This window comes from Mugil cephalus, chromosome 9 (assembly GCF_022458985.1).
Source record: "Mugil cephalus isolate CIBA_MC_2020 chromosome 9, CIBA_Mcephalus_1.1, whole genome shotgun sequence".
In the NCBI taxonomy this organism is placed as follows: Eukaryota; Metazoa; Chordata; class Actinopteri; order Mugiliformes; family Mugilidae; genus Mugil; species Mugil cephalus.
In genome coordinates, this window is record NC_061778.1 from 16,838,581 (window position 1) to 16,860,743 (window position 22,163).

Sequence of the window (22,163 nt, forward strand, 5' to 3'; positions counted from 1 at the left end):
GTCCTTGTCCTTCTGTGTTTTTACCTTTGCCTTTATTTTTATACCTCAGTATTTTTATTCTATTGTATTTTATTGTACCTGACTGCTGTGACAACCTAATTTCCCTTCGAGGATGAATAAAGTAATCTATCTATCTATCTATCTATCTATCTATCTATCTATCTATCTATCTATCTATCTATCTATCTATCTATCTATCTATCTATCTATCTATCTATCTATCTATCTATCTATCTATCTATCTATCTATCTATGCCAATTTGTTCATTAAACCAATTCTAATTCAATTATAATCGTTGCCTACTTGAACATTTTTGTAAATGCCTTGTCATAAAGACAAAAAGGCGACACAACAAATCACTATTAGAGCAACTAGTTTTGGACCAAAAATGTAATCAAAAATGATCTTTCGTCTTTTGTTATACTTTTGATGACTTGGCCTTTTGCTATTCCTTATTTGGCAAAAGTGTGCATTGTGTTTTTACTTATTTTGATACTGCAAACACAAATCCCATATTATTCTATTTTTGTAATGTGCAAACCTAACTTTCACGTTGTTACCATTAAGGAACAAAGGCTTCCCCATCAAAAACATCATAATATACATATATATCCTTTCATCAATAAATGATCATAAACATTTTAACTCTTTATATACCAGTGTTTGTGATGGTATTAAGGGACAAAAGTGTATTCTTCCTTCAATGGACACTACAAAGAAAATTTAAAAAAGAATCCATCAAAATCAATGTTGCTGCTAAGCACTGACAAAGCCAAGACTGTAATAATACAGAAAGAAAAAAAATCATTTTGCATTAACAATACTGAAAATATTTAAATTTTGTGTATTTTTTAAGAAACATGTAGCATTATCGCAGGCACTAGCATGATTATATAATTATTATTTAATTATATGATTAAGACTAAAGTTCATTAAAAATGTATGTAAAAAAAGGGAAACAATATTTACATATACTATAACAACGTACCTATTTTTGAAACAGGGCATGAGGGATATTTATGTGAGTATACATTAGTTAACCTTATACTAGTACACTTTATCTAACACTGAGACACTTTGCCTAAAATGTCTTTAAATTAATTTTTGTATATCTCATGGAAATTGTACATTTTTTTGTAATTCTTTACTACCTCCTTATTCTTATTTTATTTTACGATTATTTTTATTTAATTCTTATTCTTATGTCTACGTCTGGTCCATATGTGTTCTGTCTTATCTTGGGAATCTTGGACAAAACAATTTCGATGCCGGGATCAATAAAGTGTTCCTGAACCTTGAATCTTAAATGCAAATATAAAAAGAGAAAACAAAACGACATTGGAGGTTGCCGGCATGAATGTAGACTAGTGTTGTTCATCAGAGTAGCCACAAGGTGGAGCTACTCGCACTCCTTTCAACTACAGCTTCATTACACACACTACACGAAGCGTGATATTACTGCGCATACTGTTTAAAATACTAGTTGTATTGTTTTTTGGGGGCTTTTTACATCTTGTTAGATTAAAACAAGACTTTTATTGAGCCGTCAAATTCGAATCAAAACATGTGTGTCGTGTTTTCGTTTGTGTTTACAAGTGTCGGAAGGCGCTGATCAACTGACCTGTGGAGTCAGATCATGTGACAGAATGGAGGCGTCCCTGAAAACATTCACCCGTTCACCACATACACACACACACCGTCAGCACGGGAGCCCATTTCACAATAAACCGATAAGGACAGACAACAAACGCTTCTCATCAAGTCGGCGTGTGACGTTTTTTTCCTCATATTGCAATGAAATGAGGGGAGCATGGGGGCCAAAGAGTCGAGGATAGGATTCCTGTCGTATGACGAGGCCGTCAAGAGAGGTAAGCCGAGAAGGAAGCTGCTAAATCCACCTCAGCTGCGCTAGCTTAGCTAACTGTCTGCTCCGAGGCTAGCCAGGTACAAAAGAGGACGCCCCTGACCACCCGTCAGAATCTGGCGCTTTTAAGTGGAATTGCTTATTGTACAACGTAGACGCTTGTTAAATAATCACACACGGCCTGTGCGGACCTGCTAAGGTCCATTATTCTATTCGGCCATGACATATCCAAAAAAGCTACCTGAATATTGCCACAAATGTTAAGTTGATCAATAGCCGTGTCTGTATTTTCCGCAGTCGTCAAACCTCGGTGTATGCAACGCTGGGCGGGAGTAGGAAGCGTTTACCAACAATGAAAGCATAGATAAACTGCGGTTAAATGGCCGCTATCCAAATTATGTCCACCCCGAATTGTGCTATCAAACCTGCCGATAACAAAACAGCACTGAGTGGCATTTTATGAAGCGTGCGTCTCTGCTTATACGCAAGGTCGGGTTAAATTGACAGGATGCTGCACTGTGCTTGGTGTGACGTTCTCTCCGTAGCTACGAAAGCCTTGTTATGTGGAGCTAGTGTTGGCTAAAGAGGAGGGGTGTGCTGGCTGGACAGTATTTGCAAAAACAGCTGTGCGGAGACAGCCTTGAATGTGTGTTAACTTTCTTTTTTTCCCCCCTTCCGGCTGACACCACGGTGCGCCACTTAGCTGTTTATCACTACAAGCTAGCCACTGGTTGTTGTTTGTGGTGCTGTTAGCCAGACAGTTAGCTGGCTTACAGCTAAGTTCCCAGAGGGGAATGCCTCCAGACTGTTTGTTATAGCCCTCGTCTGTCGGATTTCAAGCCTGGCCATGTGGTGTGGACTAACTAATCGTCAGTGTTTGTGCTAGCTGGCTGTCAGGTCTGTACATTAGCTAGCTGTGCAGCTGCAAAGAAAAGTGCAAAAAATGACATTGAAGATAGCAATGTTTCCAATAAACCCAGCTGCTGCTGAGAGGGTTCACACGGTTTTAGTGAGAGATGTGGTCATAACATGACACTGAGACCTAGAATTATACAGAAACTGTACTTGTTTTTCTAAAGAAATGTCCCGTTGTTCATTAAAGATTTTGTAATAGTGCAGCTCATTAAATGTAAACACTCTCATAATGTAATTCTTTGCACTAAAACAAAGGGAATTATTTGGAGTTGTCTGTATTTGTAAGTTGATACACTGTTACTGTTACTGGTCCAGCCCAAGGGCTGAATGTGGCCCTTGAACTAAAATGAGTTTGAGACCCTCGGATTAGGTTTGATGCAACAAGCTGGATGCGACACGCTTGTATCTAATGCAACGTGAATGAATGTGTTTCTTATTCAATATTTGATCGTAGGTCCACTTAAGTAAATACATTATGCTGTCAGTCAGGTGCGAAGCAAAGCACATACCTGTACTGTAAATGATGCAGTCTTGATGTCACTGCACTTATCCAAGATGTGGGTGATTTTTTTTTTTTTTTTTTTATATGAGGAAGCACATAGGAGATCTTTTCCTTGATTGCTTTCTTCTTGCACTTTACTCTCTTGCTCGCTGACAGCTGGACTTTGTCAGTCTGGTTTCAGGCAAGTTAGAGGCTGTTACACATTCATCCGTGACTGTGTCATGCCTTTGCCAGTCACCTGGAGGAAAGTTCAACTGACCCTCACATTTCACTGCCTGATTTATCTAAGTGTATCTAAGTGCTTATGATATTTATCAAAGTGTATTAGACGTTTGCAGTCGGGATTCTTCGTTATCAATTTCACCCCCAGCGTTGACCTCGCGTCACTTCTGTCTTTCCAACGTCCAACCCACTTTGTGTGGTGATTTGAACATTCCTCGAGCCGATCGCCATTCCCACTCCGACGATCACATGTGACCTACAGACGCACTCACACGGGTGGTGGAATTATCCAGCCGTCCGGCCTTATCTGACCAGTCACATGGCAGCATTCCTAATTCCCACAGCAGGCTTGACTGCGGCAATTATGGGTTCAGTTTTCATGGAAGCTCGCACCGCCAGGGTACCAGCAGGTTAATGTGCTCAGGGAGCATCTTGTTGAAAAGGTTTCAGCTTTGAAGTGTTCCTCCAGGATCATTCCTCAGATTCATCCAGACTTATTTTATTAATCAAGCCTAGTGTTACAGACAGGGTTGATAGAGAGATATTTGTCCCCTCTGTAGTCTTAAAAGGGGTTACAGAAACCTCCAGAGATGAAATATTTGTCTACTCTGCCTGTTACATGGTCACATTCTTGAAACAGAGCAAACTTGGATCAGAGCTGTATATGTTCATGCATTATAGATATGAATAATCAAATATATAACAATGTTAATAGGGAAAGCTAAAGGTGGGATTTTGAATACTTCTTTTTATGTGTCAGACCTGCAGTCTTGAAATATAATAATTTCAAATTCTCAGCAGCTCATAAAGCTTATTTTGTGCCTTAAGGAGCAGATCAGGTAGAGGAGACATTCTTCCGTCTGGCCATGGCAACTTGTCCACTTTGCATTGTAGCTTTGGAACAGAAACGGTAGCAACAATCTGCTAACCCACAACACAGCTAATTTTTGCTACATTACTTGCATGTGTTTCTCATCTCTTTTTAATCATGTTGCTGTGTGCATCCATGAATGTGATGTGGCAAACCTCTGAAGTTGCCCTCTGCTGTATTTCGTCCACTTCCTGTGTCTTTCCACTCTAAAATAACGGCACAAAATGCCCCGAAAATATCATAAATATGCTCCGCTATACATAGCCGGACCCTGTGGACTTCCTGGTTGCACACAGGCCCTGGCTAAAAAGCGTATTGTATAAGGAAATGAGGCCCCGGTGTTTATATATTCATTTTCTACTTCATAGTTTTTCCTGGAACACCACCTCCGTAAGATGTTTGAACCTTTGTGTGAACGGCGCGGTTTGATAATACAACAATAATGGTCGATACTGTGAGATACAGCCTCGCGGTCGCGTCACGTCAGGAGGTCAGCGGGCCCGGCCAGCTCGCTCCACAGCCCGCTGTTTTGCATTCTTACCTTGCCCTCTCTCGCATGTGGATGTAGATTTGTGTACTGCCGCCACAAAGACATCCAGTACGGTGTTTGCTGTGGAAACACGGGCAGCCGGTTGTTTAGATTCATTTGCATGGTGGACTACTGCGTCACGGTCAGTCTATTTTTAGGTTGACTGTAGATAGCGTAGGTATTCCAGGATATTTTTTTTTAACACTGTAAATGACATCAAATCAGCCTGTACGCTGATATGTTCAAAACTTTAAATAAACCATGTGGTTAGTCATGATAGCTGCGTATCAGGACTGGATTTTATCTCCAGTTGGAAAAGGCTGTTCAACCGTCTCCTTGATCTGTGAATTGCTCAATCATTTTTGCTCTAGATTTCCTGCAACTGGAATACTGTAAATCAACACCGCAATCAACAGTGTAAGGCGTTGAGTAAAGGTTACAGACAAGGGCGTGTGTTTCTTGCTGTACAACAATGCAGTACTAATCTGCAATAACTATGGTGTAGTAGGCCAAATACCACAGACATCAAGAGCACCTTCGCATCCAGTTCAGATGATAAACATCACAGCCTTCAATCACAGCTTTATTTGAGGTTTTTAAACAAAACTTAAGTTAAGATTTTTTTGTTCTAGATTTGGGGTTTACTTTGTTGAATACAAAAAATACAGTATAATAACGCATTCAAATTGAGATAATGTTGCTAATCAATTTAATCATAGCAGATAAACAGGTTGAATCAGGGTATTTTGAGTCATCTTATAAAGTTAGCAACTGATATATTTCCATTGTATTCAGTGTTTTTGCCATTTCCTTATCCCTGATCTTTTGATTTAAACGCCTAATATCTCCATTTACCACTCTCGACATTGGTTTAATATATGTTATCCCCTTTTCAAAAGGGTGCGATGTATGTGGTGTAAACCTCAGAGATGTTGGTGGAACCACACTGTAAAACACTTGTCTGGATAGACTTGCTGTCAGAGCACTTCCCAGTGTAGCCCATGCTAAACAGAGGGTAGTAAAGTATCATCAGCTTCTCGTTTTTATATTTTCCTCGCAACCTAGCAGCAACCTTACGCTGAGTGTTCGACGCCGTGCCCGCGGGTGAAAAGTGCTTTTCAAGAACAGCACCGGCTGTATGTTTCAGCCTTGGGGGCATTTTTGTTGACAGTGCGCTGCGACTGAAAGGTCACAAGGCTCATGTGAGCTCAGCGTTAACACGTTTCTCCGACGCGCTCCCCGCCCGGGTGTTTCCAGCCTCGCTGATAGCAGCAGGCCCGACCGGGCTCGGCTCATTTCATAGGACAGCAAACACAGAATCGCAGCGGGAGGTTCTGTCGCCTGCTACTATGCTGCCGCGATGAATTAGTAGTCTAGGTGGTCGGACGCTGGAAAACCTGCTGTGAAAATGCGTGCGCGCGGGGAGTGAGAAGCTGAGGATGCAGTGATGTGTATCTGGCCGTTACAGTCCCAGGCTACGTCTAAAGACTGTGTGCGAATGCGTGCACGCAAGGCTGGAAAAAGTCACTCGTAGAAACACACCCATTGTTCGCTATGAATCAAATGGTAGCCATTGCAGTTAATGCAACCCAGTGTCCAAGAATACACCCATTGCATCACTGCGTTACAATACACAAAGTGTTCTCCATAATGTGAATGTGCTTTGTTTTCCCTTCCCCATTTCTCCATCTAATTGCAACAGTTTTACTATTATCTGACGGTGCTATTTTAAGTTTGCTCAGGATTATAGTCCAACGCTTCTTCCCACTATCTCGCAATCTGAACATGTAATTTGTCCAACTGTTTCCCACGCCGTGGTACCTGCGGGTGGTGTGTTCATATTGCTTCCTAATTTTTATGACCAGCTGCCCGAAACCAATTACGCCCATGTGAGGAACATGAACCAAATGGTGTTTGGTTATTTTTGCTTTCTTATTTATGGATGCACTTCTAAATGAAATAAGACTTGGCAGCTAACGTTTTTCGTGGCCTTCAGAATTTTCAACATTTCTGTGGGAAAATGACTCGAAACATCAATCCCAATCAAACAAATGAAACAAAAAATATTATACTTGTGTGTTTCTTTATTCGGGAAAATTAGTCATCCCTTCATTCAGACATGGGTTTGAGCCTTTTTTTTTTTTTTTTTTTTTTTTTTTTTTTTTTTTTTTTTGCTGCACCTGGGCCAGGAAGGCTAGCCATCAGTGATGGCCCCATGAATTCTGAATTATACCAGCAGCAAATTCAAAAAGAAAATGTCAGTAGATCTGTCTGTGAGCTGAATCTTAAGATAAATATTCAGAAAGTCAGAGTCCTGAGCTTAATCTAATAGAAATGTTGGAAGGACCTGAAGCAAGCAGTTCATGTGAGGAAACCCACCAACAACTCAGAAATTAGGTGATTCTGTCCTGAGGAATGAGCTAAACTTTCTTCCCAGCTGCTGTAGATGACTGATCAGCAGTTACCGGAAACTTTTATTGCTGTTATTGCTGCAAAAGTGGGTCACACCAGATACAAATACTGGGCTGAGTAACTCAGCAACTTAGAGATATGTATAAATGAGGAATGTGTTTGATTAGGTTGTCTTTGTCTACTTTTATGAAACTAGTATGAAGCTTTTATGAAAATCCACTGAGGTTTGAGTCATTTGAACACAAGTAGAAAATTCTGAAGGTGCAAATCTTTAAAGCAACTGTTTTAGCTCCCGTGTATTTACTGAAAACATAATGATACACTGTTTGGTGTCGGCCAGTGGTTGAACATTAATTCTCAAACAGAAATATAAGACACGCTGAAATGTATTGAGTTCATAAATCAAGGGTACAAGTGATTGCAAGTAGAGATTACTGCTTCTAAAGGGTTTGTACGTACACGCTGCCCATCTCATGATCACAGGCAACGACCGTGTGCCAGAGTGAAATTAGAGGCAACAAGCCAAGCAACACATAAAAATGATGTGGAGAAGCAGCTGTTAGATGAGGGAAGAATCCCTGCCTTATCCAGCCGGGTTGTATCTCTGCCTGGAAGGAGTTTGGCTCTGGCTCTGTGGCTTGCTGCATCAGAAAGAGATGAAATGCACCGGCTTGGCAGGTGACCAGGCCCCACAGGCGCACAGAAGGAGTCGGAAGAAATCTCAGACAGGTGCCAGGCGTTACGTGAATCCCGATATTTAATAGGGAGCGCGCACTAACCATAAACCACATGTTTTATCGCAATCTTCGCAATTATTTTAAGTGAGCGAGCGCAGGGTTCACCGGAATCAAGGTGCAGCGTGTTGCGTGGCTAACGAGCCCTTCCACCCTGACACCGGACGTCCCGGTTATTTACGATGCATGCGGATGCTCAGCCGCACGAGCGGAAAGCCGGCACAACTTCTTGATTCGTGTGCGACTTTCATGTGGATAAACTAGTCTGCCTGGCTCCGACTAGTGTCCTCATCACATTAACTGGCATTTACCACCATGCAGTGCTTCATGCACGTTACACAAGGAATGTGCATGAACAGTCCCACAACACCAGTCAAAAGAACTTCAGTCAGACAAAGGAACTCGTCTGAGGCAGAGCCGGCTGTATGAGATATCATGAGTGGATAGAAATGGGATGAGTAGATGGGCACCATCGTAGCACCAGCAAACAGACAGACAGCTGTTAATGTTGTAGTGAAATCACAGTTTCGTTTTTCGAAATTTTTGACGCAGACCCATGAAGGATTTGACAGATTTAAGAGTAGTGATGTAGAAGGGCGCCTTCAGAATGTAATGTTAATGCCATTCAGAGAGCTGTAGCAGTGATTGACAAATAACCTATAGTGACATGTAGCGCTGTGGTTACCACCGATGTCCCCCAGCGAGAAGGTCCGGAATCAAGTCTGTGTCCTCCCGCCTCCAAAGACGTGCTTGTCAGGTTGATTGGTGATTCTAAATTGACATAAGGTGCGAGTGCGAATGGTTGTTTGTCTCCGTGATAGCCCTGTGATACGCTGGCGACCTGCCCAGGTTGTACCCCGCCTCTCGCCCGACGACAGCTGGAACAGGCCGCCTCTTTGTGTTGTGACAGTTTCACTTAAAAGCATTTTGGGCTTGGAAGTATGCGAGAGGGTTACCGAGGCAACCGGATCCGGGAACATCCGCCAGAAATCGTCAGCTACAAATTGGATCGCTTTGGGACAGTTGATGTTATCATTGAGCCGGAGCTAACAGGGTTACGCCGTAAAAGCTGCCGACACGGCGTGATTGCTATCAATCTTTTACCGCTCGCGCCACGAGTTTTAATCGTCCCTGTTCTCCAGCGAGAACCTGCTCAAACAGATGACAGTGTAGTCATCCTCCCACTACATTCTAATAAAGTTTATCCAAATGAGGTGGTGACGTTATTTTGTCAAGGTCTGATGGTTTTAATTTTTCAGAGTGCTGATAGTAGGCTGTTGGTGACTGTGATTGTAGCGGTTGTGGCCAATTAGACAAAGAATGACATGTCAAACCATATACAGAAATGCAAACCAGAGCATGCACCATTATACTCCTACAGTAGTGACAGGAAGTGATGGGGGGGAGAGAGATGCATCAAAAGTGGCTTGATGGAAACTGGGAAGGTTGTAGTTCAGTGCCTCCTCCAGAAATGTGTTTTCCCCTTGTAATAAACTGTTCTTGCAGTTTATTACGAGGGGTTTATTGCTCTTGCTCTTACTGTATTTGTGCCAAGACATAATTATGAAGCGCTGAGGAGAACTAGTTAAGAAGTTTATATTACTTTATAACAAGCTTCTGTCAGGTGTTGCAGTGATGCATCATTTGGGTATAAATATGTAAGAAAAAAGTGAAAAATGCCCGTTGTGTCCAAACTACTTTCGCACAGGAGCTGAAAATCCTCACAAAGCTGAAGTTGGAACTGAGTTGGTATTTTTGCTTAGAAAATGAATTAAACGGTCGATCATTAGATCAGCTACTTAATTCACTTAACTGTTTCAGCTCTAATACTCTTTGTGGTTAGAACGTAAAACGAAACAACGTATTTTGGCGCTAGTACCAAATAATCTAAACATCCATTCGTCATTATCGTCATACAGACACAGAACTTACTCCAGGAGCACTGTAACTGTGGCTTAACAAAGATTTTTATGTGTAAAGATAGGAAGGAGTGGGAGGAAGCCAGGGCGCTGATTGGTTTTATGCTACTTGTCTCGCGGATCCAGTCAGTTCCTACCTTAGATGACACACAAGGGAGCTTTATTCTCTGTTGATGTAGCTTTGTTGTCTGTGCTGATCCACTTGTATGATTGGCTGCCTTCACAGTTGCTAAAGCCCGTGATTCAGCACTTAGTGCTAATCAGTTCTACGCTCCGGCTCGGTGGCTTACACTGCCTGCTCGCAGGTTTGTGAGAAGCTACTTGCCTGCTGCTACTTTTTGAGGAAAGGCCTCCTTCATAGCCACTCACTGACATGTGTTCTCACCTGGAAGCTGTTCAGTCCTGTGTTCTGGATATTATTAAACCTAATATTATTGGGTTTGTGGGGTGGAGCGCAGCACCTGCAAACATCACTAGCTGCATTTCCATTCGTTCTTCGCAAAATAAAAGCAATATTTCTGATATTACGATAAAATACAATTTGTACGTGTTTCCATTGAAAGGCTGAAACTCTCGTAAAGATATCCCATAAGTCTCTTAAATTCTTGTCACGCGAGGTTTCACTTTGAGGAAGATGGACTTTAAATGAACTGGTCACATGACGGGTAAATGTGAAAAAGATTTTCTGTTGCACTTTTGCGATACACTTTTATATCGATGTGGGCGGAATGTATTTAGGTTTTGTGCATTTCCAGGAGGTTAATGGAAACGCAGCAGCTGACTGGTCCTTCACGCTAACGTTTCCTGCCAGGGTGCTTTACCTTGCATTTTTATAACTCAAAAACTCGCTAGCAGCAAGACCTTATTATTAAAAATAACTTTTCCCCACCTCAGTTTGTTAATATACTTAATATACTTTTCTAATAGTCTTTGCTCACTACATGGTATAATCATTTTGTCCATTAATATTCTAGCCTGAGAGCCGGCCCACAGTTCCCACTCCCATAACATTATTGTCGGGGATGTCGTAGGGTCCGGTAGGTCCATGGTTCCGATTAAATAGTTGGGGCAGGGCATGTGGTGATGTGGTGATACACAGCATCTTAACACCGTTTTTGATTTTGAATAAGGGAAAAATATTGACAGTCGAATAAGTTATACTGAGCCCATCATTGGGACATTTGTTGAGAAGCGTCCATTACATAATTTGTTGCTCTGGACCTGTTGGAACTTGCCTCACGGTGAAATCCAGGTGGTGTGTTACCAGACTTCACCAGGTTGGTAATATTTAGCTTTGTGTTGTAAGTCAAACAGTCTCAGAGCCAACGGTGGTTTAATTGGACAGAATCTGTACTGAGGACGGATCCTGTTTCACTATAAAAGCATTTTTAATCCTAATTTGCCTTGTAGATGGGCCCTAGAGTTTCTCAGTTATCCAGGTCATAGATAAAACAAAGGCGAGTGGATTCACCACTCCTCAAGTTTTCCAAGGTGTCCCTTAACGCCTACCTCAGCAATAAACTGGTTTATCTTGATCTTTTCACCGGAAACAATTGCACATATACAGAAATAATGGACTATATAAGATAAGGAAAGGCTGCACACTTTGCTGCATGTCGTCCTATATTTCTCGTCTGTCGACTGATGACTGTACTATTGTATAAAGGCACAAAAGGCCATAACTTAGGTAGTTGAATGTTGTTTTAGTTCATATCAACACCACTCGAGGTGCCTTCTCGACAAAATCTCCAGAAGTTCAGATGGGTGGATGTTTGGTCAGCACATTATAATATGTGTTTCGTCCTTCAGTTCAACTCAGTGTATTAGAAGAACCACTTTATTTTATTTTATTTATTTTTTTTGGTAAAAATAAAAATCTCCTTTGACCCAAACAGTTGACCAGACACTTCCTACTGCAAATAAGGTCTGGTTTTATTCTTCCTATTTTTTCTTTTTTTCCATCCATTGAGGTTTATTATTTGTAAAAACCTCTTTAGAGACTTTCAAAGACCTTTTCACAAAAACTCTATTATTGTTGTTGGCGGTTGTGAAACACCACTGCGCATAAGCAGTGCACCACAGAAAGACCCAGATGGTTTCACCAGGTCTTGAGCCTCGGGAAGATTACGGAAAATCAAAAGCATGAGCTTTTCAAATTCTCCCTGTTTCCCCCTGGTGAGGAAAAAAAAAATGCACAACAGAGCCTGACCTTTGCAGTCAATCCATTGGTCATAAAAGCTGTGGAAGGCTAATGGCGGCTGGTTGACACGCTCGGTCTTGTTTACAGAAACACAAGAGTAAAAACAGCACGTGGTTTAGTGAAGAGATTTCCTGGAGTCCTGGAGTCCGCCCCATTAAAATGCTGTTCCTGTAAGTTTTATACACAGATCAGGCATAACATTATGACCACCTTCCTGATACTGTGTAGGTTTCCCTGGCGCCATAACCATAACCGTTCTGGCCTCAGTGGGGATCATCGGGTCCTATGTGTTGAGGTGGCATCCACATGAACGCCAGCTGCAAAGGTTTCCCAGCAGAATATTGCGCTGTTACAAGACGACAAGATGTTGTGACTGCTTCTTTAGTGCAGTTGCAGTACGTGCGCAAACAGCAGCAGCCAAAAGTTAACTTAGTCAGGAAGTCTCAAGCCTCAAAAACTCTGTGTAGTGGCAGTGGTGGGAGTTTGTGAATAACACATTCAGGGCCTAACTATCTGAGCTTTCTGATCCTCTATCTATAAACCTGTAAGTAACCTGGATAAAGGTGTAGTTACACCCTGTCTGACGACTCATTCCCTTTAAATCCTTGAAGACCTACCAATTTGCCATCTATCCTGTCGGTGTCGTTAAAACGCTAGCCCCGCGGTATCGCTGTCGAAAGCTGTTTACCGGCTTATTGCATCAGTAATATTTGCAGTAAAGCGAAATAGATTCATGCAGCCAAGGCTGACTGAGGACATTTGTTTTTCACTCAGAGTGAATCTGTGTCTCTGAGTGGTTTCATGGTAACCACTATGTACGTTTTTTGCAATCTGAACTGAGCTGGAGATAGCGTGTGTAACCATATGTTTTTTTACACTCAGTATTTCCACTAGTATTTCTGTCTATTAATTTCTTCTTGATTATATTCTAAATGTTACCTCCTGACAGCGGTGATTCCTTATGCAATTTACTCAGTATCTTATTTTTTTTTTTATCAATTGTTTTTAATGGTAAACATTGAGTTACATTTAGAGGCTTTTTGCTGAGGAGCTTGGATGATGACTTTTCTTTTTTTTTTTGTTTGCGCTAGAAATGCTTATTTTGCGGATTAGCACAACTGGGACTTCATGAGCCTGAGAGGAAAAGTAAACTTTTTAATCCTTTCTTTGTTGCTGGATGTGTTTCTTCTATGGATTTTCCTTTAAAGTCTCGAGTCAGCTGTAATGATGATTGCTTGCAGGCAGCTGTTGCGCACCGTGTCTCGGGATCTTTCTGCCCTAGCGGTTTTGGTGTTTGCTGTTGTTATCCAGCACTTTGTAATAGAGAAGTAGATTACTGTAATGTGCTGCCACCCAACATGGAGCATGTGTGTGGGTGGCGTGCTCGTCTCTACCAGCTGGGTAGCCTTCCAGGTTAAACCTGGAGCCGAGTGGAATCTTTATGCCCCCTGCAGGCCGGTGTCAAAATAGGTTTGTCACCGGGCGTTACAGGCCGATTCAAAGATGCTTCAAAATAAAACATTAGTGCATCTTTCCAAGCTGATGGTACAATAAGTACTTCATCTCTCTTGGGATGCTCACGGTTGATTAAAAAAAAAAAAAAAAAAAAAATCAGTAGATCACTGTTGACATTTTTAGATCAATATATCCATTCTGCCAGGGATCAGCTGCAGCAAGAGACAATCGCGCGGCATGAGCGGTGGTCCATGCGACAGGGACGGCATATTAATGTGTCGCTTTCCTTGATTTTGTGCCGCGAAAGATTGTGAAACACTAACGGAAAGTGTTGACTGTACGCATTAACAAGCACTTAACAGCCGGTCGGAGTGGGGCAGATTGGAAAAGCTGTCGGTATATCCGTAACATGACCTGATTGTTGATGGAGAGGTGCGGTTGCTTGGGTGAAATTAGAGAAACAACAGGCAGGCATCGCGTTACTGCAGTATTGCGGAAACCTTCTAAGCAGCACTGATGCAAGTGAAATCGTGCAGCCATCACCCTGGTCAAGACGTATAGGACGTGACACGCAAGGCGGAGAAAAAATCCATCTCGTAAGCCTGTGGTGCAATCACCAACGCCGAATGAAGTAGCCAGTAGTCTATTGATTCGATTTCTCAAGAGTCCAAATAGCTTATATTGGTGTGAAATAAATGAAGAATAGAACGGCTTTGTCTCATCTCTGACCAGCAAATCTAGTTTTAATCAGTAAACAGCCGCTGGTTCTTTTTTTAATCCGCGTGGACCTGTTGATTTGTGAAGTTGTAATAATATCTTCAGCGCCAGCGTTTCCACGTTTGTGCGTCCAGTTCTGCCGACGGCGCAGGCCGGAGAGCGCTGATGTATCTGGAAAGCTCCATCGGTGTTTGATCTGGACATCGTGACAATAGAGCTGTGTGTGTTTCACTGCAGCAGAGCAAGCAACGCAATTGTGGCCTTCTAGTATCACACGCACAGAGCGGCGTAGCTGTGGCGGTCCGAGTTCAGCAGAGGACAATGGGATGTATGCGAAGCTCCGCGTGGCTGATGCGGAAGATAGCCGGCACATGTTATCACAAGAGGAGACCCTCTGTGTGTGTCACTGTGTGTGTGTGTGTGTGTGTGCACGTTCACTGAAGTGATCGGGTGTGTGTGTGTTTAATTGTGCTTTGAGGGAAGGAGCGGCAGCAATGAGATGTCGGACGTGGCCTCGTGATTTCAGCTTGAGTGCACTACTTCTTTAATCGTTTTCAGCGAAAGGAGCACTTCAAACCTTTTTGTCTGTGCATATGAAAAGGTACACAAGGTAGAAGGATTAGCACAATGCCCGACGACTCTTTCACCTCCACACGGCTGAACGGCTGTGACTTTTCCCGACAGTTAAGGTGTGCCCGGCGCTGCCCAACCTATCCCGCTTGACTGAAGTTGGAGAAGATGCGTGACCTCGTTGCTGTCTGGTCAGGCTAGAGTGAGACATGTCCGGCCGAGCTTTGCATGAAAACTCACGCAAGCGGACGTATCCGACGGCACGACTCGTCTGATTTCCATTTATCTGCGAGAGAGAGAGAATAAAGAGAATAGCAGAAAATAGTATTAGAAGTATGTATAAGTTTTTAGCTCTATTTTGGTCTCCCCCACATCCTCCAAACAATGTCTGGCCCTGCAGCTGCTCTACAGTTATTTATATGTATGCTATATATTTTCTCCAATCAGAGCTGCAGAGAAGTGCTTGCCCCTTCACAATTACAAGTACCCGTAATCTATTATTATTTCTACTTTAGTAAGAAAGTGATTACATCTGAAAATGCAAAACGGTAACATTTCTCTAGAGCTGACCTTTAACCCTGACATTTTCCAAGCAGCCATCTGGAGGCTCGTACTGTTGCGGTCTCTCAAAGCTGCCACAGACGACGGAAACCTTTATTTCAGCGACACAAGCAAAGTCATGTTTGAATCGGCTGCTTGTTTACAAGCTGACTAGCAGCGTTCGGTCACACAAAAGGTGAATGAGGTAGCTATTATAGCCTGACACTTGTCATTACCACCGTCTTGCCGCTCTGGTGCTTCTGCTGTTTTCAGCGTTCGATGACTCGCACACGTAGCGGAGCACTTTCCGCCGCGTCTACCTGTAATGCTATTTCCAGAAATCGTTTAATTCTTTATGCGTTTGCCTCCGACTGAACAATGGCGGCTGATTATATCAGCTGAGTGTGAGAGCCGTGGGTGAGTTTCTGAGGACTTGCTGATCGTTTAGCCGCAGCGTGGTCATTAAAGCTGTAAACCAGATCTCCCTCAGTCATTAGTCAGCTGCCTGCTGTCAACGCACCGGTGCTGACATCCATGAAATCGTTCGGCGCGAGGCTGCTGTGAACTTGAACTCGTTCGTTAAAACTGCCAACTTCCATTCACATTAACAGGATTAACAGAACAGCATATTGTATCTGAGGCAGTTCTGTCAGACTATTAAAATGTTGATTCCCTTTCCCCTGATCAAATTGAGTGACCGGATAGTTTTGGTTCAAATTGCCGTGTGCTGCCATCGTCCTTGTACGGTGGATCGCTCAAAGCTTCCAAAACATTTAGGATGATCCCCAGAGCAAATGACCAACACTTTTTATTTTTTACACTAAAGGCAGGATGAACTCAGCGGTGCTCGAACGGTTCCCTTTTCTCCTCTGATTTACTGTAATCACCTCTCTCTGTCTTTCTAGTCACTGATGTGGAACTGAAGCGGCTCAAAGATGCTTTCAAGAGAACCAGCGGCCTCTCCTATTACATGACCCAGCAGTGCTTCTTCAGGGAAGTGCTGGGAGATGGGGTTCCCCCTAAAGTTGCAGAGGTAAGCCACACTGATGTCACACACAAGGCGTCGATGACAGTTGAACACTTGTTCAACAGCCGCTGCCTGTTTACAGGCAGCGGCTGAATTTTCGTGGCAATGAACCCACGTTGTCGAGATGCGGATGTTTGATTGTTAATGTGGGGCGAGGTTAAAGAAGATTTGTGTGGGAGACGGTTCCCTTTAATGATGGATAGATAGGCTTTGAATGAACCTCGCTGCTGAGATGTTATTAGAGATATTTTAAAAGATGTGTCATTGATAGTGGAGCCTGTATTTTTCTGCTAGTGCTCAAAGTGCTTTACACTCTCAATGACACATCTGCCCACCCACATTCACACACTCAATACTGAAGCAAACTAGAGGATGAATCTGAATCTGAAGCTAGAGGACGAGGTCATGATATCAAATAAAATACCAGACAGTAGCTAACTAATATGCACATGTGTCAATAACAGTAGGTGAGTTAGTCTGAGATCAGCATCATATAAAGGGTTCAGTCAGTTTTATTCACTGTGTGTCTGAAGGATGGCATAAATGTTTGACATTATGTGAGGAAAGAAGTGGTTTCTAAAAGGTCACCCTTTAAAAAAATACAGAAGTCCAGTAGGTTTGGCTCTTTTTTATGAGGTTGTATTGCTCATCTTGTAAATATATATAGGCCTCAATATAGACAGATATAATGATAGGCGGATATAATGGTCCACCTAAGGATTCTTTAGTTCTTCATTTTGTGTCTGTTTACCAGTTTGTAGTGAAAATCTTAGGCAACATCAAGTGACCCCAACAGTAGTAAAGATGTTTGTGGACTGGTGCAATGAACATCTTGGCACATAAACATACATAAAAGTAATGATAGAAATTTTGTTCCACCAAAGCTGTGCTTCCATACATGTCCATGACATTAGACAGGTCACTTACTATACTGGAATATACATCAATGCTGCCATTTCATGCCAGCCAATGCTTGAATACCACATTTTCCTTCAGGATTTCTGTCTTTGAATCAGGATTTCCACCTTTTGCAGGGAAGTAAATGCGAATAGCAGCAGCCAATACAACCCATCATTGGTCTCCTGTTATGGCCAGTCCAGAAAACTGATGCAACAGGAGGAGCAGGCATCTAGTTTCCTCTCAGACAACTTAAATTAGAATAGGTTATTGTGGAATTTTTGCCCAGTGACTTCAAAAATACTTTTATGCCTGTGGGGACATGAACACACAGTCTTAAAAAAAACCCTGGTATTTCTGATTTAGTACTTTCGAAGTGATTTCCCTGTAGGTAAATTTTATATTTCATAGTAATGTAACTTCTGGCTGGATCGACTCCACTATAATACATTACACTGTGCATTGCTTTTACTTACGTGTTTGTCACGCTCAGCCATTCAGGATGCAGTCCTGCCAGATCCCTTGTCTTCAGAGTGCATCAATAAGTCCAGTGTTAGTGATCTGTCCTCCCCATCTGCTGCCAGACCCTTTAAACACAGTGCTTGCATGTCTTCAATAAACACTACAGCACATCTCTCAGCATCTCCCCCTTCATCATCTTCTTCTTCTCCTTTGTCACCATGGCAGCAGTTACTGCGGTGACAGAGGTCCGGATGTAAGGTTGCCGCGAGTATCTTCAAACGGAGCCCTGGCTGCTGTCCATCCTGACAGTTCAAAGACAGCCCTAGCCTTAACCGTTGGTTGAGAAGCAACGTTTTTTTAATTTGCAGAAGTCATTATTGTTTTTAACACATTCTTCTTTTGATTATTTATTGTGTGTTCACGATGATGGTGCAGACACGCAGTCAATGCAGTGAGGACACATTATACTTTGATGTACTGGGGCAATCTATGAACCTTTTCATCCACCGCTTGTTTCTGAATACTCATGGATAAACATGGATGCTAATCGTATTATATTATATCTGTATCCATGTACAAATCCAGAGGGACTGAAGTACAAGAGAAAATCATTTGTGCAGATTTGTGAGGCGCAAAAGTAAGTGGACCCTGGATTTCAACATCTGGTGTGGCCTCCTTGTGCAGCAATAAGTGCAACTAAACATATCCAATAACTTCTGATCAGTCGTCTCCAGCGTCTTAAAGATATTTTAGTCCATTTCTCAGTCCAGAACCGCTTCAGTTCTCACATGTTGGTGGGTTTTCTCACAAGAACTCAGGTCCTTTCACAACATTTCTATTGCACTGAGGACTTTAACTTGGCCATTAACCAACATTTTGTACTTTATTCATTCTTTTGTAGAGCGCTTGTGTGCTTAGGCCCATTATCTTGCTGCATGAGCCAATATCTCTTAAGATTCCGCTCAGACAGATGTCCTGACATTTTCTTTTAGAAAACGTTTGGTATAATTAAGAATTTGTTGGTGCATCATTGATGGCATTCTGTCCAGATTCAGCAAAAAAAAAAAAAAACAAAGACCCAAGGACGTTACTACTCCAATGTTTCACAGGCAGGATGTGGTCCTGATGCTGGAATGCAATCAGAACACAAACTTCTCATTTAAACCAAATAATTCTCCTTTGGTCTCGTCTGTCCCCAAAACATTTTCCCACCAGTTTTGCCCATCTTTTCCACATGATGTTTAGCAAACTGCCGATGGGCAGAAATGTTCTTTTTGGAGAGCAGTGGCTTTGTTCTTGCCACTCTGCCATGTACACCATGGTTGCTCACTGTTCTGGTGGTTGATTCATGAACATTAGCATTAGCCAACGGGATAAAGGTATTTAGTTTCTTAGAAGTTCTTGCTGGGTTCCTTCGTGACCTCTTAGAGTTGTTTTCTAATCTTGTTATCTCGCTTTTGGAGGAATCTTTGTTGGCTGACCGCTCCTGTGGAGGGTGAGGCTTGTCCTAAATCTCCTCCATTTGTTCACAATCTGTCTGACTGTGTTTGTGGATCCCAAACTCTTTAAGGACGGTTTATAACCTTTTGCAGCCTGATGGTCAACAACTCTTAGTCTGAGGTCCTCAGAAAGCATCTATGTCCGTGCCATCACAAACTTCTCCAAACATTGATGTGTAGATCGTGAGATCTGTGACCAATCCTTGACTTTCTTAAACAAACCATATCCTGAGTCTCACTGCACTGATTGGAAACTCTTCTGAACAGACGGAGTCTGATAATACATATCACAGTAACATATCTATTGTAAATACACTGAAGGTCTGCAGTGACTGTGACTTGTGGTCCAAGTGAGAATAACACATTTCACAGAGGTGCAGAGAGTAGCTGTTGGCTGAGGTGCTGATGCCTTCACTGCAAACACAAAAAAGATTAAATAAGATGGAGTAGAAATAGGCAAACGGAAACATTTTTCATTGTCTTGGCCCTTTTTAGCACTCACTCACACGCTGAAGCTAATTGTGCACTGCCTGACATCACTCTGTAACATCTGTCATGGCCAAATGCACTAAGATCCTCTCGGCGTCATTTCAAAACTGAACTGGACTCTGTATTTCTGAAACCTGCCTATCCAAATTAGATCAACAAATTACATGAAAGTTTGTGGGCCTGAAATGTACCCGGAAGAGACAATAATAGATTGGCCTGTAAAACGGCACGGTTCCTAAACAAAGTCTGCAAAGTGCATGACCGATGACTGGAAATGTCACCAAAGTGGTGGGCGTGGGGAAAGACAAACTGCCACGTCTGACTTAGTTGGTTGACTCAGGGGGATTCCCTTAAGATCATACATGTCGTCATAGTTTTCAACGGTCATACATGTCAAACATTCGCCCTCCCGTGACATATTACCATGCATTTGTTTTAAATGTCAACGTCAGTCGAGAGCCTTTCTTTTTGACTCTGATATTGTGATGGAGCCGTCGCGTCAGCAGGCACTTTCAGGAGTAAACTGCAGGGCAGGCATGAATGTAAATTTTAATTCACATTTTAATTTCTCATGCCAATTATTTCTACACCGAGTGAGTGTGACGGGGAAAAGAAGAGGACCGTGCTTGTTTTGGTGTCTGGTTTGATTCGAGCTTCATGAGCCAGTGACATCATCCCACCGTGCATCCATCAGTGGAATCTCCTCACTGAACCCTCTTGTCCAAATTAAACCGGTTTTTCAACTCCATGCACCCAGTGTTTGCTATAGACCTGTACCCTAACATCACTAGGGTTATTTTTTCAGCTTCTCTAGAGACACTGAAGACATTCTACAGGTTTATTAGTTTTTTTTTTCTTTGTGTTTTTTTCATGGGTTGACGAGTACTTTCCATGATCACTGACATTTGCCTCACCATTGGTGGAGTTCCCCTTTGGTCTCACTTTACTACCCATCGTAAAACCCGTTTTGCGTGTGTGATTGCTTTTGTCTTGGAGCATGGATATTTTATGTGACTCTGCCTTGTTTGTTTTTTTTTTTCCCTCCAATCACACCGTACATCTGGACACAATGGTGCGAATGAGCTCGAAAACAAACACAGCCCCCAGAGCTGCATTGTTTGGCAGGCGAGAAAAAGTCAGGAAAAATCATGGAGCTTACTGCAGCGATTCATTACTGGGGGACTACTGACGTGTTGTTCATTTTAATAAAGGATAAGTGGCACAATCAGTATCGTGCATGATTGTAATTACTATCGTAATCACATTACCTTTAAATGAGGTAAGCAATTGAACACAGCCGGTGATCTGATGGAGCAAATGGGTGAAGCGTGGCAGTGGATTAAGTTCTCATAGTGCGACACACTACGACTTCCTTTTTGTAAAAAAAACAAAACATGTGAAGCTCCTCTGGTGTAACCCACAGACACTGTCACGCTTCATGACCTCAGCGACAGCAGTCTCACCATAAAAGTCAGCTTTGCGTGTTTGCGCACAGTTGCGCAACCCTGTTCTTCATGCTGTTTGAGTGCAGCCACGCTGCCCCCCCCCCCTTTAATGGACGTCAGCTGTGTGACTATGTTGACTCGAAGCTGTTTTTCACTGTCTGATCTCTTTTTGTGCGTTGCATCCCTCAGGTGATCTACACTTCGTTCGGCGGCTCGTCAAAGGGCCTGCACTTCAACAATTTGATCGTGGGTCTGGTTCTTCTGACCAGAGGACGCGATGAGGAGAAGGCCAAGTGTAAGTTGCTCTGTGGGAGTCAACAAGCAGTCACTGTTGTTCACTGTGTTTGTAATGTGACAAAAAAAAAAAAAGGAAGGTTGCATGTTTGCGGGAAACTGAAAGTTATTCAGGTATAGTTGTGTCAAGGTTATTTCATGCTCCTCTTAACTGAGAGAACATTGGGTTCCATCTCAGATGTTCCTGTTGCGTTCATTAATGATAATTTGAAATCAGACTTTTTTCATTTAGTTAAATAAAGTGAAACCCTTGAGCCCATGTTGTTGCTTTAGAGGCGATGCCAGTCAGAGATACCTGCAGCAAACTCACAATGCTCGCTGTCTCTAAACTGACCCAGAACTTGACAGTGAAACATAGAAGTGGGGCTGTATGAGGTGCTTCAGTTAGTTTGCTACTTAAAGTTTGAAGAAGCACACAGGTATTCTAGCGCTGAAGCTGGCAGACAGTCTTTTCCCAATGAAAAAAGCCTTTATATCACTCTCTTTAAACACACCTTTGACAAAAACTGGTATTTTACCCCCATGTGTGAACTGCTGTGCACCACTGTGTGATTATGGTTCTTGAACAAATTTGTTCATATTCAAACTCGCATGTTAAC

The 22,163-nt window shown here is 42.4% G+C and overlaps 1 protein-coding gene across 2 annotated transcripts in view; it reads left to right on the top strand.

Moving 5' to 3' along the window:
* Nucleotides 1-1,659: 1,659 nt before the first annotated feature.
* Nucleotides 1,660-22,163, top strand: part of usp32 (ubiquitin specific peptidase 32) — a 51,044-nt gene continuing 30,540 nt past the window's right edge. For both annotated transcript variants that reach the window (XM_047593905.1, XM_047593906.1), the window contains exons 1-3: nucleotides 1,660-1,869; nucleotides 16,357-16,484; nucleotides 21,460-21,565. In XM_047593905.1, the coding sequence (XP_047449861.1) occupies nucleotides 1,812-1,869; nucleotides 16,357-16,484; nucleotides 21,460-21,565 (292 nt within the window). In that variant the 5' untranslated portion in view covers nucleotides 1,660-1,811. The remainder of the gene's footprint in view (nucleotides 1,870-16,356; nucleotides 16,485-21,459; nucleotides 21,566-22,163) is intronic.